General features: G+C 47.6%; 1 protein-coding gene across 2 annotated transcripts; it reads right to left on the minus strand.

The window, feature by feature from the left end:
* On the minus strand, window positions 1–16020 carry LOC306781263 (uncharacterized protein). Of its 2 annotated transcripts, none has more exons than XM_079274023.1 (4): window positions 15975–16020; window positions 8787–9660; window positions 8450–8695; window positions 1–5111 (listed from the first exon to the last, which is right to left on the minus strand). In XM_079274023.1, exons 2-4 carry the CDS (start codon window positions 9616–9618, stop codon window positions 3073–3075), a joined length of 3117 nt encoding a protein of 1038 aa, XP_079130149.1. In that variant the 5' UTR covers window positions 9619–9660; window positions 15975–16020; the 3' UTR covers window positions 1–3072. The 2 variants fall into 2 exon arrangements, with proteins under 2 accessions (XP_079130149.1, XP_079130148.1); XM_079274022.1 differs by lacking the exon at window positions 15975–16020 and adding an exon at window positions 10884–10928.

Raw genomic sequence — 16020 nt, forward strand, 5'->3', positions numbered from 1 at the left:
AATACAAGAACAAAAGTTGAATGAGCAAAATAAATGAATGAATCTAACACTGTACTTCTGCACTGTGACGACAGACTGGAGGGGGCATATCGATGGTATTTTCTATGGCACGTTCAGCTTTGTTGGGGGGACAATACTACGGGGGCTGGAGGTACCACCCTGGTCATGACGTAAAAGAGGGAACAGCGAGTACTGATACAGTGAAATCTCACAGGTTCATTGGAATGTAGACAACACAAGGCCATTGTCCTGTAAATACTCAACAAGTCAAGCATCTCACATCACTGGGAGGTACGGAGAGTCACTCTGAGGTAACCGGACTGGCTCTCGTCAGGAACAGAGGCATGAATCACCTTTGACTCCACAACGATGTTTATCCACTTTGGAAAAATGTCACTTCTTGAAATGTATCATTTTTCAAAACAGGAACCCAAGATGACATTTCAGTAATCATTTTGTGAGAACACAGAACACTGGATATCGCATGTTTCGAACGTTAGACTGAAGAGGGGCTATTCTTCGGGATCATCAAATAGAGTCAAGTTAAATAATAGACCTTCGTCGTCACTTAATGCCAGGTCAAAAATAAAGAACAACTGAAAATCCATTCGCAATATAAAACGTCATGACCTCTGCAGTGAAGTATGGAATGCCACAACTCTGCAGGTCCTAAACAGATCCCAATCCCAAGTTCCTGCAGAACAACAGCTCCAACACATCAGCAATACCACTTTAGATTGTCTCTCACAGTAACAACTACAGCTATGTTTCAAATACACCTTTATTCATGAACATCAAAAATAACGTTATTTACATTGTTGCTTATACATCATATATTTGAAAGATATTTTTCTCTTGAGTAGTAAAATACTTCAGGTCTAGTGCTCAGGCTTACAGCTAAGTGCTCCGTTATTGAGTTCGTTCTATTATAAGAGATCTGAGGTTCATGCCAAGCCAGTCTCCTGTGGTGCAAAGCTGCGCAGCATTTAAATAGTTAACATATAAAACAGTCTGAATTGGTTCAATGCAACTGATTACGATTTAATATTCTTCGTCAGATCCTGTGAAAATGCAGTCAAGAGGCTATAATCGTACATAATTATTGAACGCAAAAGCTTTGTCATCAGGATAATACGAATGTTGGGGTCTGACCAGGTGGCTACAACATGCGCTGTGAACAAAGAGAGTCAGGCCTTCCCTTTTGCAAGCAAAGGTTTCATCCTGATTGTGGTTTGATGAGAGCAAACCTCCTCTGAAGGAATTTCACATTAGGGTGTGAATTTCCCCCCCCCCCCCCCAAAAAAAACTACGGTTCCTGAAGTCACCTGATTGCACCGCCGCAATCTCATTGGCCGAGAGCCAAGACAGCACCAGGACCCCTGTGGTTCAACCACTGTTCTACAAAACTGCCGGCAACTCGCATCTCACCGCTTTTTCCCTTCGACCTCAGTCGAGCTGGGGAGCACACAAACGCTCTCTTCGCTCGGACCCCCGTCCAGGCCACAGAAGATTCAGCTTTCCCCTTCAGCGCCGCGCTAGCGACGTGTTTTTTTTTGGCAGGAAGACGTCTAATCCCCTCCTGACCGATGATTCCCGGGGAGACGGACGGACCACGTCGTCTCAGCCGAAGTTAACTTGTCCTCTCTGCAGCGAGTACAGATCGGACCTGCGTTTCGCTCCAGAGCGAGCCCACGCCACGACGGCCCGAAGCCGGCTGCAAAGCCGCGCCGACCAGCAAGCTCCCCCTGCGCCCCTTCCTGACGAGGAAAAAGGACAACTTCCCCACGAACACTTTTCCCTTGCTCCGAAGCATCTAAAAGTAAGGTTCATGGTATCTGGGCAATATACCATGAGAGAATATACCATTAATTTGATCATTTACTATTTTGATGTAATAAACTCTGTTATACTTTAAGGAGCAGTCGTCCGTGATTACTTGTGCATATGTATGTAATAAAACTATATGTAGTAGCCTGTGTTCGAACTTAAACCTTCAATATCACTCTGAATGCGTAGTCGTACCAGACTATTGACATTATGAGTGACCACTAATTATGAGACTTAGTTTTATCGTTTGGTTATTGGTCCCTGTCCGCAGGGTGGTGCCCCGTTATTATTAATAATCATTAATAATTGTTACATACATTAATAATTCTGTTGATGTCAAGAATTCAGTTTCTTAAATGCTGATAACCCAAACACGCTCCATTAGATCCCAGCACAGCTAAAAGCCTCGGCGACAGTTTCCCATTCAAGCAAGTGTCCGCGTGTCTCTGGCCGTCTTCAACTGCCTGCCTCTTTATGCAAACCAGCTTCATGTTAACATACAAGGGAGCATGGACAGCAGCAGCAGCAGCACGATAAGAGCTTAGAAGTAGTAATCTGTTGCTGAGTCACTATGATACTGGTAAGAAGCTATCGAGAGTTGACCCAAATAATGGGTTTATAGGAGCGTAAAAACAGCACAGAACCAACCGAGGTTATGTATGGCACATCTTTACATCACAAAGCATATTGAAATATGGAAGACGGCAAATAAACTATGAAAGCAATGACATTTGGTTGATATGCAGTTTTTTTTCCCCCACAGAAATAATAGAAATGGGAGCTACAGACGCTTGGAGCCACATGTGTCTTATTGAAACTCCAGACATAAAGTCATCACACCTTTCACACCCGTCACAAGCAAGGGGCTCGCTAGAGAGCCGCTGACTTGAAATGTATGTTTGGTCCCAGCGTGCTTAAGAGTTATGCCAGTGTTATGCAGGCGTGTGTGTGTGTGTGTGTGTGTGAGAAAGAGATGGAAAGTATCTGTGCTTTATCTCCCGCGTTACCGTCAGACTAAAACTTATGCCATATTTGTTCAAGAAACACAGTTGTTAAACCCACAAAAGACAACTAACCTTTAAGGTCTTCACCGAGAGAAATACTTATCTCTTTTAAAGATAATTAATATTAGGCAGTTCATTGCTCATCTTTTTCTTAATTTTGTTGAAGTCCTGGTCAGGAACACTATTTGGTAAATGTGTGTGTTTGATGTTATTGGTCTTCATGTCTTGGTTCAGGTTTGGTTCATAGATCTATGATTTCACTGTTGACGCTGGCAGAGTCGTCATGTCGGCTGACCTCCAGGTAACTCCGTGACCCCGCCGGCCTCCCGGCCCTCCCCCGCACCCTCTCCGAGTCCGGGGTGATGAAGGGCCGTGTGTCGTCCACGCCATCCTCCCCCAGATTCCCCGTCGATGTCCTGGAGGGACGCAGTGACACAGGGCAGGACACTGACGAGGGAACGCTCCCCGCCTCGTTCCCAGCCCACCGGTGACCCTGGTGGGAGGGAGTAGGGGGAGCGGTCACCTGCCTGCTGGGAACACTGCTGAGAATGCTGCCCCCCAGTGGCATGGAGGACTCTGTCGGGGCATCGCTGCTCTCAGAGAGCATCTGGGGATCACTGTTCCTGCGGAGCCAAGGCCCCTGGCTGACCCCTGACCCCGGGGAAGGGGTCTGTGAGGTCAGGTTCAGAGGATGAAACAAGCTTACTCCTCCGAGCAGGTACTCCCTGTTCAGGGCCTCATCGATGCTGCGGGTCAGGTCAATGGGAGACGGGGGCCGCAAATCGAACTCGTAAAGAGACAGGGAAATGTCCCTATCCTGGTCCAGACTGCCGCTCACTGAGCGCTGCGGAGGCCGACCCAGCGCCTGCAGTCTCAGCAGGGAGCCGGAGGAGCCGTCAGATACGCCTTGTTCTGCAGAGTGGCCCCTATGGTTTCGGCCCCGGTTGCTGTCTTTGACACAGCGTGGCTGGGCGCCAGCCAGCTCGTGGTTCTGGTTCCTGATCAGACTCTTGCTGATGTCCGCTCCAGGACGCTCCTGGCCAGCCCAGTTGTTAGGCACCTCCCCTGGTGGTCCTCCTCCTCCTCCTCCTCCTCCTCCCCCTCCTCCCACCCCATTACTGTCAGACTTTCGACAGGGCTTCCCCCTCAAGCTCTGGACTATCTTGGACCAGCAGGTGTGTCTTTGAGGGGAGCCTGTAGATTGTCCTGGGGACGGCACGTCTCCTGCTGCTCTGCCATCTGGTCCACCTTCCTCCCTTCCATGGCAACCTTGAGGCCTCCAGAACACCCAGGAAGCCAGGAGTAGGAGGGAGAACCCCCAGGCCAGCTCCAGGAGCCGGGCCCAGAAGTGGACAAGCCACCATCCCCAGTTGAAGCGCGTCCAGTCTCCTAGCAGTCCGTAGAGCCATAAGGTGGCGTGAACATGCAGCCCACAACACAGCGAGCCCAGGACCGCACACACTGCCAGCAATCTCCCCAGAATCACCCCGATCCTCCTGCTCCCTGTCCAAGCCTTCCTCCTGGCCTCCTCCGGGACTCCGGGGTGGGGAACAGAAGGGCAACGTATACGTGGAAACACATAGCAGAGGAAGCCGAGACAGAGAGCCAGGCCCCAGCACAGGGACAGGACCTGTAAGGTGACGGGCACCACGGGGGACAGGGCCGGGGAAAGCAGATCAGTCGCCAGCAGCAGCGTACACTGCAACACGACCAACACGGCCACCAGAGGAGGACGCTCCAGAGGGGAAGGCAACACGCTGACTCCTGCCACCCTCACAGCCAGTAGTGCCAGGGCAGCCTGTGTCCACACCAGCAGGTGCAGAGGCAAGTTGTAGAGAGCCGTAACCGCGGGGCGAGGAAGGAACTTCCGAGTGCCATAGGGGTCTATCAGTAAGAGAGCTGCCCGAAGGCCTCCGGCCAGAAACAGCAGAGCGTTGGCGAGTGCAAGAGCCCCCCGATGAGGACAGTTTGCTCCAGGGGACAGGGTGAGGCCGAGGGCCGCTCCAGCAAACAGGAGGAGGAAGAGACTCGCTGAGCCGTAGACATGCAGCTCCCAGGCAAAAGCCAGCGTCCGACTCAGATCACCCCAGTAGAGGAATGTGCTTTTAGAGGCGGGAGGGTCGCTGGGAGAGGGGGCTGGAGTAGACGTAGAGTGGGGGGCTTGGTGAGGATGTCCGAGGACGATGGAGCGGTTTGACTGAGCAATTCCAGCCTGATATGTGGGGCTTAATCTTGTTTGGGCGACAGGTACGACACCGGTGGCAAGGAAGGAAGAGGTCCCTACAAAAAGAGAAACAGAGTTTTTAAATATATGAAAACAAAATGTTTAAAGTATAATTACTATAAATTATATTCCTCTAAAAAGCTTTATTTAGAATAAAAGTAAATGAAGTACTATACAGAGCCACCAGAGGGGTGTAGCTCACCGTCAGAGTCATGATCTCACAGTCTCACACATCCTCTCAGGTCTACATTTAATATAAATAGGAAGGTCTCATGAATTTGCATCACTTCCTTTTCTCTTTCAATCAGCTCAGTGTGTCTCATCAGCTGTAACAAAGTATCCCAAAACATGGCTTCGTAGAGAAACAACAGACCTGAACCACCGAATGCAGAGATGACATCATGACGCGTTTGTTTATGTCCTAAACCAGCTAATACCAGCATGCAGGCTGACAAGAATGTGTACACATTCAAGCCAACGTCTAATTGTCATTTTCGTCAAATGTTCGGAAGGTCATGTCATGACAGTCGCATGCTATAAATGTCAGTACGATTTGAAAGCTGTGCCACCACATAATCCACATTACATTCATAAATGAAAGGACTTCGTGCTGAGCAAATCTCCTCGGAATAACTGAATAGCAATTGTGTGGATTAATTGGATTCGATTATGTAATTAGCGAGAGCATCTACTTTACGTAACACTGTGTCACAAAGCAGCCCTGAAAACTCTGTTTGAATTTGCAGTGTTATGCGATACATAACTACCTTATGGACAAGACAACACCGTTACAATGTGGCATCTCATGGAGCGCTGCAGGAATGAGTCCTAAAACCAGGAAATGAGTCAGCATTTTTGCACTTCAGGTTCCCTTGCCTGGAAGTCAATGGGTTTTTGGTCAGAGGCCTGAAATAAGGTATGTGGTTAAGAGATTTGTTCTACTTCATAAAATATGTCAGTAAACATCCCAATTTTGAAGCTTTTAAGTGTCTTAAAAGTGGACTATAGTCCACCTTTACAGCCTCGTCGAGTTTATTACTCGTGCTCATGTGACCATAGTTCGTTTATAGCCGCTATAGCGTTGGCATTTTACATCTGCAGATTGCATCCACGCATAAACAAATCATAAAATTGGTGTTCATTTGTGAAAATGATCTTGCTGAACAAAACTCGTAAGTATCATGAACTTGTGTTTGCCACAGATCTTTTTCCTGCAATAATCCCAAAATTTGATTAAAAAATCCCATTTGGCTTTTTGTCGAGGGAACCGGTGCGATGCCAACTTCCTGGTCGGCCTAAAAAACCGTCAACCCTGCAGCGCTCTATTATCTCACACGCATCAGGGCACGCCACCTTATCCTCCTGCCAAACCCTTGAAACACCCATCGGCATTATAATCACGGGGCCATTCATCACTGGGCGCTTTGAGAACGACTCAAATGTAAAGATTAACACACAGCATAAAAAAAGGACATATTGAGCATCATAAACTGATGAAGATGTAAGAAATGTTATCGGTAAAGTCTTTTAAAGGACGACAGCAGACACTTAAGAAACAGTTGTAGGGCAAGGGTATCTATCTTTAACTATGTCTAATAAAGCTAAACTTTTAACTTTTAAACTTGATGGATGGTGGAACAACATGATCAGTGGTAAAACACTCAAACGTCAGCCACTAGCGAGACGTTAAACCTGTCCTCACCATGTAGGAGACATGCATAAAGCTGACACAATGACTAAAGACTCACTCCAACATGTGTTTTCAGTTCCTGGCTCCCTCCCTCTAATAACACACACACACACACACACACACACACACACACACACACACACACACACACACACACACACACACACACACACACACACACACACACACACACACGTTTCACTTTCAGACTCACACAGGCGAGCGCTGCATACAGATCACAGCCTCGCTTCTTTATTTATATAAAGGTATGTTTTACTTCCTTCCCTCCAACCCCTTTTTTTCTTCTTCTTCTTCTTCTTCTTACAGGAGCAAGATCCAGACACATTCCAGATGTGCTGATCACGTTTCACAGCTGGGTGCACTTACCCCTACTACCCTTGACTTTTCTCTTTTACACACTCTGCTTACACTGCTTTATATGTCCACACGGTGCAATGAGCAAAAAAAATTAACATCCTGTTCCATCTCGTACGACAAACAATCACGTGTTTCTGACACCGATACAAATGTGGACGGATATTTTCCTGCGTTTTGACTGCGGATACTAGGCAACAAATTCGGTGGCAGCACCTGGGAAGGGGCACTGGTTCAGATGTTTTCACCATCCTTCAATGCCAGACATCATGTAAAACAGTTCAAAACACTCCACAGGGTTCATTGATCCAAGGTCTAGAAGCCTTCCGGATTATGGTACCCATGGAGCATAAGCACTATGGAAAAAAATATACCATGATATATAAACCGCGATATACAAAAATATCTAAAATGTGGGACCCCGATAACACTTATCCAACAAAGACTGATTTTTAAGCAATTATTTCTCGTGTTTTTCATGTAAAATACTTTTTTCCTTCCCCTCTTTTGAATTGACTGCTCTCTTTTTTGGTACTATTGTCATTATTATGATTCATGGTATTATCTGGCGAGCCATGTCCCCCTTCCTGTCCCCTTTGCGTACATTCGGGCCCTTTACCATATTTCTAGCTCGTCTCTCTGCATCTATTTAATGATCTGTGGATCTGAATTACTTACAAAACCATCAAGAAGTGTTACAAATCAAAAGCATACAGTACGAACTGGTATTACCATTGATGCAGGACTTTAATAAGATGACCTGCCAAGGAACCGTACTTTAAATGTGCTCATGGGAGTGAGTGTTGAAAAGTCATTAATGTTGTTCTGGTGGTATCTAAGAGACCGGCTCATGCGCCTCCTTGTGTCACGCGTTTCCCTTTTTCCGTCCACGTTTTTCTCCCCTCCCTTCATGCCGTCTCCGTGCATCTGGTTTTCATTACCGTCCACACTCCCTGCATGTCTATGCCTGTACCTTTCTTCCATCACACTTTCACCCGCCCCATCTCATCTGTACTCCCAACTGTCTCTTTCTCAGACCCTACTTTCCTCTCGTGTATCTCTTTGCATGGCTGCGATCCTACCGGCCCGCTCTTCAAACCCCCCCCCCCTTCTCAGTACCCTCCCTTCTCGTACGTTCTTCCCCTCGCTGTGTCTACCCCACACAACTACCACCCCACTTTCCACGGAAAACTGCCTCAGCTGTTTTTTCCCTCCTTTGAAGCCTTTTCCAGATTCTTCCAGTCAAAAAAAGTTCCAGCTGCACAAATAATTCCTTTTTGAATCATCAGATAGGATTGAAGGACACTTTCAAGCTTAAGCATTTCTTACCTGTCCTTGACGACTGTGCAGTTGTGCTGGCTGTGTTTCTTCCCAGTTGAGCTGTTTTGTTTTGTCGACGTGTTGTTCTCGCGGCCTCCTGTGTAGTACTAAGCGTACTGGTTGTAGATGTCGCTTGCTGTGTCGTGACTGGCTGATCTGCAGTCTGTGACTGTTTATAGTTCACAGTGGGTTTGGATGATGCAGTAGAAGAAGAAGTACCTCTGACGGTGGAAGGAGTGTTCTCCGTGAGTTTACCTAAAGAAAGGTGGAAAAGAGACATTTGAGACATGGTGTAAAGACGTTGACCTCAACAGCACCTCGCTGTCCTGATCCATTGATTTCTCACCTGTTGATACTACGGTCCGAGGTGGCGCCCGTGTTGCCACAGGGGATGGTGGGGCGCTGGTCTCAGTCTGTGGCGTCGTGGAGATTTTACTGGCTGTTGTGAGCACAAACAGGTGCGGCTTCGTGGTCGGACTGCCTGGTGGTGGTGTTTTTACATCAGCAACTTTAGATATCGCCGTCTGCGCCTGTGGCTGATACTGAGCCATTTCATCAAAAACTGTTGACAGAGGAACGGGTGATTCCTCGTTCACGGGGATCACCGTTGGAACACTACCTGATCCAAACTCCAGCAAATCATCATCCCCCGTCTCTCTGAGAGATCCCTCCTCTGGTGTTCCTGCTGCCACTCGCTCATCACCTGCAGACTCAGCGACGGCGGCGGAGGGCAAAGTGGGCAGAGGAGGAGTTGAGCCTTTTGTTGTATCATCTCCCTTTACAACAGCCCTGCTGATTGCTAAACTAGCTGTATCAGTCCTGGGCCTGGAGGCAGTCGGTTGAGCTGAAGTTGGCCCGCTGCTTAGGTTCTGCGTTGACAGTGCGGCTGTAAAGGGAGGAGTGGACTGAGCGGTAGGACGGGGCACTCGTCTCCCCTGTAGCGCTGCAGTCGTGGTTGTCTGTCTGTCTCGGACTGCAGCTCTGATAGGCACGTCGCTACGCCCTCTGGGAGGCAGAGATGGCCAGAATCTAGAGGTCTGCTTGGTGGGTGGAGGTGATGAATTATAAGGCAGGTCCAGAGGAGAGAACGAGGAGGAGGAGCCAATGATGGTCTGGGCATCTGTGGGATGGAGGAAGGAGAGGAGGAAGCCCAGGAAAAGGAGAGACATGGGAGCCATGGTCTGTCTGTCTGTGTGTCACACCATCCTTCAACTGTGATGCTGTTGACAGAGAAAAAACGGGTCATTTTTACATTTCATTAAATAAATAAAAAATAACAAAACTTTGGGTATGTATACCGGCGGCGCCAGTGTCTTAAAACTGCATTTTCTCTAATAGCCAGCAGGGGGCGACGCCACTGGTTGTATAGAATGGCTAATTTAAAATAAAATAAATAAATGTAAATCAGTGAGAATTTGCAATGAAGTCTAATTTGAGCAGAGCATGTCGCAGCCTTGCTTGGCTGATTCAGAGGACACAAAGGCAAGAGTTCCCCTATAAGTTACATAAACCATCAAAACGATCAAGTCAAAAAGACATAACAAGAGGAGTCACAGATGGTTTCATTCAGTGGCAGATGGACACATTAACCTTCTTTCCCCCCCCTCACTATCTCTGCCATAAAATGTTCTTTGGATGAATAACAGTTTTGTTCTCCTCCAACGTTTCCAAGCAGCAGGACTCTACTCCCCGTTTCTGCCTGTTCTGTTTGAGTCATGGATGCCAGGAGCCGACAGCTGTAGTGTGGTGAAGCTCAGAGAGCCCAGTGACACGGAGAGACCCCCGGGCCCTTGAGGATTACACAACCCCACAAGTCATCGAGCTAAACAGCTGCCAGTCGCATCCCCTCAACATGCACTTGTTTAAAAAATAAAAAAACATCCTTTTCTTTTACTATTTGAGCCTCTGACTTCCATAAAGCTCCCATGTTCACACCGGCCTCTGCCTGTGACTCACAGTGGGAGAGAACCTTGGGAAACAGCGAGGATCACGCCGAAACCTCAGCTGAAAGGTTAGAAGGAAAGGCTCAGAAGATAGAAATCAGCGCCTATGGCCCAATTCATTCTGCTGCCGATGACTCACCTCGGGTTCATTCACAGCTGCACACCACGGTTGGCGTGTGCATTGCGTGCTCATGTAAGATGTGAGTAATCTGTGTGAGCATATGAAGAAAAAAAGCAAGCGCGTGTGTGTGTGTGTGTGTGTGTGTGTGCATCAAGCAGGAGGTCACAGAGAACGCTGCAGGACTGTGAGGAAAATGTAGACGAGTGCAAGACAATCTTTGTGTTTGAGCTTGTCTCGCATTCGTCAGTGCTTTGTCAACCTGTTTAGGTGTTGGTAGTGTTACACAACAGCAGCTGGATGACGAGTGTCGTAAGAGGTAGGATATCTCAATGTCCACCCACTCACAGCAGCCTCAGTCTTTATGTTCTTCCTGTCTCACCTCTTCTGCTCTCGTTGGCCAATCCGACCTCTGATTAATCCGTGCTTTTCCCCTTTTCCTCTTGTCCCCCGTTTAACTGGAGTTGGTTCAACAACGCTCCTGTGAGTGTTGAAAGAGGGGCCCTGTAGATAGGGAGATAAGGGTGGATGTAAGAATGCGGAGATAAGGAAATAAAACGGGCACGCTCATAGAACGGACAGGCTGGAGTGGGCGGAGAAGACGGAGGAGGCACAATGGAGCTGACAGTGGAGCGAGAATAGAGGGGATCAAAAATGACAAAATTAAGACTGAGAGAAGTCGCGAGGGCAGTCAGTTTACAGATGTAAACTGACAGAAGAAGTCGCGAGGAAACTGTTTTGGGATTCACGGGTTTGTTGTGGTCCAAGCGCCGATATGGCAGCCTGTCCAGGAAGGCATGCGGAGAAACGGAGCCCACTTCACCTTTTTCCACCGAGGTTAACTTGCAGGTGCGCAGCTTCTAGCAGCCAGAGATAAACAACCCGAGTATTGAGAAATGTCTTTTAGTAAACACACAAGTATCTTGATCCAACACAATCCATCACGTGCATCCTGTGTGTGTGTGTGTGTGTGTGTGTGTGTGTGTGTGTGTGTGTGTGTGTGTGTGTGTGTGTGTGTGTGTGTGTGTGTGTGTGTGTGTGTGTGTGTGTGTGTGTGAGTGTGTGAAGGTAGGCAGTCGCGATTAATGAACCTAAAAACACGTCGGGCCAAATAAGATTCAGCGAGAGGAGGGAAACGCTCTGCTGCTGTATTTTCCAAACGCTGTCAGCTTTAATCTAATCTCCACACATGAGCCCTAAACCCACCCACACACACTGCAGTGGTTCCCCCCCAAAAAACGTTTTTCTTGACTGGAGTTCGACAATTTAACTACAAGTTTCCATTGAAGTAAAACAAATGTAGGCTGATTGGCAGCTCCTCTAAGCAGGCTGAATTACAGGCCAGGAATAGCCCACTGTGTGTTGTTCAAAGACCAGATCAGTGTGATCAGCTGATTTGGTGTTTGGCTTGAATATAAAACCTGGATGCCCTCAGCATGTCCCTCTGCAGATGGGTGCACGTTCAGTCAGAGTATTTTTTAAAATAATTTCCAGCCTATCGAGGGAAGAGGGGCACTTTATTTCATGTGCACTGGGGTGCGCATGTTGTGTCGATGTCGTCACTCTCTCCCGCACAATGCGTTCTTTATCCAGAGCAGGAAATGCCCACGCACAATATCCACTCGTACAGCAGCCCAGCGAGAATCTGAAGATTACTATAAACTCCCTGCTCACAGTGTAGACCTGCCGGTTACACAATCACATGACTCGGTGCAACAGCAGCTGTTAAATCAGTTAATCAGTGCAGTACTGATGTCATGTCTACACTGATGTATTAATCTGGGCAGCGCATGTCCGTACACATGAAGAACCAGGCAGAGGGAGTTTTGGAGAATCTCCCTCTTTCTCTCTCTTCTCCCGACACATTCCAGACAGCCTGGCAGCAGCATTTCCATTCATTAGGATGTCTCCATTTGGGCTGGGTATCACACCTCAATACCTCTTTGGTTATCAAGCACCGAGTATGGAAAACTGTCAAATAACTGAAGACACTATTCAATTTAGTTTATTATTTTATCAGATATTTCCTGATTGAAATCACAATTTTGCATTGTTAGACCTTGAACAGCTGCTTGCAACATTTGAGAGCTGTGGCTTCTTTTCGTTTTGCAGAATTTTTTGTTTTCACTCCTCAAATAAAGACATCAAAACAAGTATCGTCACTATTATCGGGTCTCACATCGGCACAAGTATTGAAACACGACAGTCTGCAGACATGTGAGGCTGTAATTGAGCGCAGAGCAGAGGTGCTTTTTAGCTAAATGCTAACGTCGGCTTGCTAACACGCCCACAACAACAACGCAAACAGGATGTTTGCCATCTTAGCATAGAGTGTTAGCATGCTAACGTTTGCTCATGAACACAAAGTGCAGCGGAGGCTGATGCACATTCGCTTAACCACGAATGTCTGCACAACATTTAATGGCAAATGAATCCGAAAACTGTTGAGATATCTCAATCTGGACCAGTGTTGGAGCGACAGATCAGATCGCGGTGTCCAATGTCAAGGTGGCTCTCTAATGACCAGGATTTCACAGTCAAAGTCACCCGTGACTCAGCTGAGAGGAAGAGCTCGTTACTGGCTGATAGGGACAGGAGGAAAGAAGAAAAGATTGCAAATCTTTCCCCCTCAAAATAGACAAGACATATTGTCCAGAGAGGTAGAGAAGCAGGGATTCTGCAGTGACAGAAAGAGACTGGAATAAACCAGCTGAGAGAATTGCTTGCCATACAGATGTGTAACTTGTTTGCCATGTCGAGGGAGAGAGGTGAGACTGTGAAGCAGTGTGTGTGTGTGTGTGTGTGAATGTGTGTGTACGTGAGACACCGGGAGAGGAAAGGAGTGAGGGGTGTGAGGGGGGAGGAGGGTGAGGGAGTAGCCCATGTGTGCGGTTACGTTGGTATGCGGGTAGTGGGGGGAGGTCGCTGGTTCGACCGTTAAAAATTCCACACCTTGAAATAACATATGGATTGCAAACAGCTCCCACAATATTCACTTGTTTATTTAAATTACAGCTGTAAAAAATTAAAATTCATGAATGCTGTTCCGTTTAAATGAAGTAGATTTATAAATGAGCAGAACTATGAGCTCTCCAGAAATGCCTTATAGATTCTCCAGCATGTTTTTCCCGGGTGGTCACCTCTGCTGTCCATTTAGCTCTGAACACAAACCAACTTCTGTTAAGGATGCCTCTCGCGTGGTGGCCCACCGCCTCGGGAGTGTGGGAGGGCGCGGGGGTGACCGTAGACAGGAAGTTTACCTTCCTAAACACATTGTCCACACAGATCCAGTAAATAACTGTGAGTATACTTCAAATTAGCACTCTCGCACACTCCCCCAGCAAAACACACACCCTGAGAGACAGCGAGTGACTGATTGAAACGACGGCTACCCCACGCCAAGCCACGGAAACACTCTCTCAGGGAGGAAGAGATTACGGGCGTAAACAGTTGCTGCAGGGAGTGAACCGCAGCGCCACTTCAACCCGAGACTCTCACTTTGTTACAGCTGGATGCAATAAAAAAACAACCGCTGTGTTAAGTGGGCTGTTGTGTGGCAGGGATTGAATTTGCAGACAGATTGTATGTCTGTAAAAGAAATTAACTCGGCCCTATTATTTCGTACATGGATGTTATTTTTGCAGATTTACAACTTTATAAATAGTTTAATAATGTATATATCACCGCTAAAAGGGCCCAGCTTAGTTTTTGCGTCATATGTTTATCTTGATTCAAGCTTTTATTTTCCACTATTCTGGGAGGATTGTCTGTTGTGGGAACTGCACTGTCAGTTTAAAACAGTGTTGTTGTTTTGGTACAAGATAAGCCACTAAACTAAGCCATTTATAGACCACTCAACACTGAGGCATGCAGCCATGGATCATCCTCTGTGCTGTTGCACCCTTTCAAAAAACTATCTTCTCTGAAAACACACTATCACAACAGACAGTAGGCCTAAATCTCTCTTGAGCTGCTTTACAGTTGAATAGCGTCATTCCTTCTTTTTTCTTTCTTTCTCTTGTCAGTGGATCAGGGTGTGCTGTTTTTCTTCTGAATTGGAGTCGTATGGGTGCGCTCTGCGTTACATCCAACTTGCACTGTGGAGGAGCTCTGCCCGTGCGCTCCCAGTGGGAGGCGTGGCCCCCTCTCTTAAGTGGCCCTCTCCCTCCGCGGGCTGCGTGACGAGGAACAGGTGAATCCACAATCCTTTTGTAGTGCCACGGCCCTGCCTACATGTTGAGGTTAGACAACCCTCGTAACTAAACCATAAACACACACCCACAACACACACACACACACACACACACACACAACACGTTGCGCACCTGCCAGTGGTGGCCAAGTTGGAGAACTGGTACCCGACTTGTTGCTGTCTTACCAACGTTATTTCCACTTTTCAATTTAGGTTTGACATGCAAATTGAAGGAAACTCAAGAAGCTGGTTGAATCACACGACCGGTGAAGTGGAGAGACAAACAATAAGCTTCAAGCTCTGGGGTCGTTACGGGACAGAGTCAAAGGGTCTACTTTTTACGCAACACTAAATACATTAGTAATGTAGTTTTGCCGTTGTAGGTGGGTCCTCCTCTGGACTTATTACGTTACAACCCGACATATGAGGTTATTAAGCAGCCTATCCGCAAGTAGCCAACGATAACATAGCAGCCTATAGTTTCAAGTCTACACAATCAATACATCTTAAATTAGATAGAGGGTTTAATTGGCGCCAACGTCAGATTTTGTATGTATTACAATCACACGCTGACGTTATCTACCGTCGGTCACGAAGAGCAGTAACGCCGTTACTGCGTACGTGACCGTCCTAACGGAAAGCAACCGCGATGGCTCCAAGTGCTAAAACAAAATCGCCGCTTTGTCTCTGCGCTCCACGAGACGGGTCGGGACGGTAAGCTGTTCATGGTCACGCACACACAAAGTAAAACGATCACGGTAAACGATTGTTGAATTGACGCGAATGTAGCCCTGTGAACCCTGGAAACCGACGGCACAGGTCCAGCGACAAACGTCCCCACGCGTGGATCACTGCGCAAAGTACCGCCGCATAGCAGCCGCTGTTATCATCCATTTACCAGCAACCATACCTGCGGGGTCCGCTCCGATTGGAGTCCTCTGCGGCAGATACCGGGTGGGACTAGGACCGGGTAAACGTGTCGCGTTAGTCCAGGTTGACCGTTTAGGTACGTTCAACCGAAAACGGTCCTCTGTCAACGCACGGAGAGCTTCAGCAGCCTTGGACCGCTGCCAGCTCTGAATCCACGAGCTACTGAGCAGATGAACGCCCCCTCCGACCGCTCCATCTCTCCACACCGCTCCCTCTCTCTCTCATTCCCTCCCTTCCTCCCTCACAAGTAAACACGATTTACCTTCCAACCTACCGCCTGGATACTTCTGTTACGCAACAGCAGTCCGGGACGCAGGTTGAGACTGAGCAGCACCCTTAATAGAGGCCTACCTATTTATTTTTGTTCTTTTTTTTTTGTGCCCAGTGGAAATATGAC

This window comes from Melanostigma gelatinosum, assembly GCF_949748355.1.
Source record: "Melanostigma gelatinosum genome assembly, chromosome: 8".
Lineage (NCBI taxonomy): Eukaryota > Metazoa > Chordata > Actinopteri > Perciformes > Zoarcidae > Melanostigma > Melanostigma gelatinosum.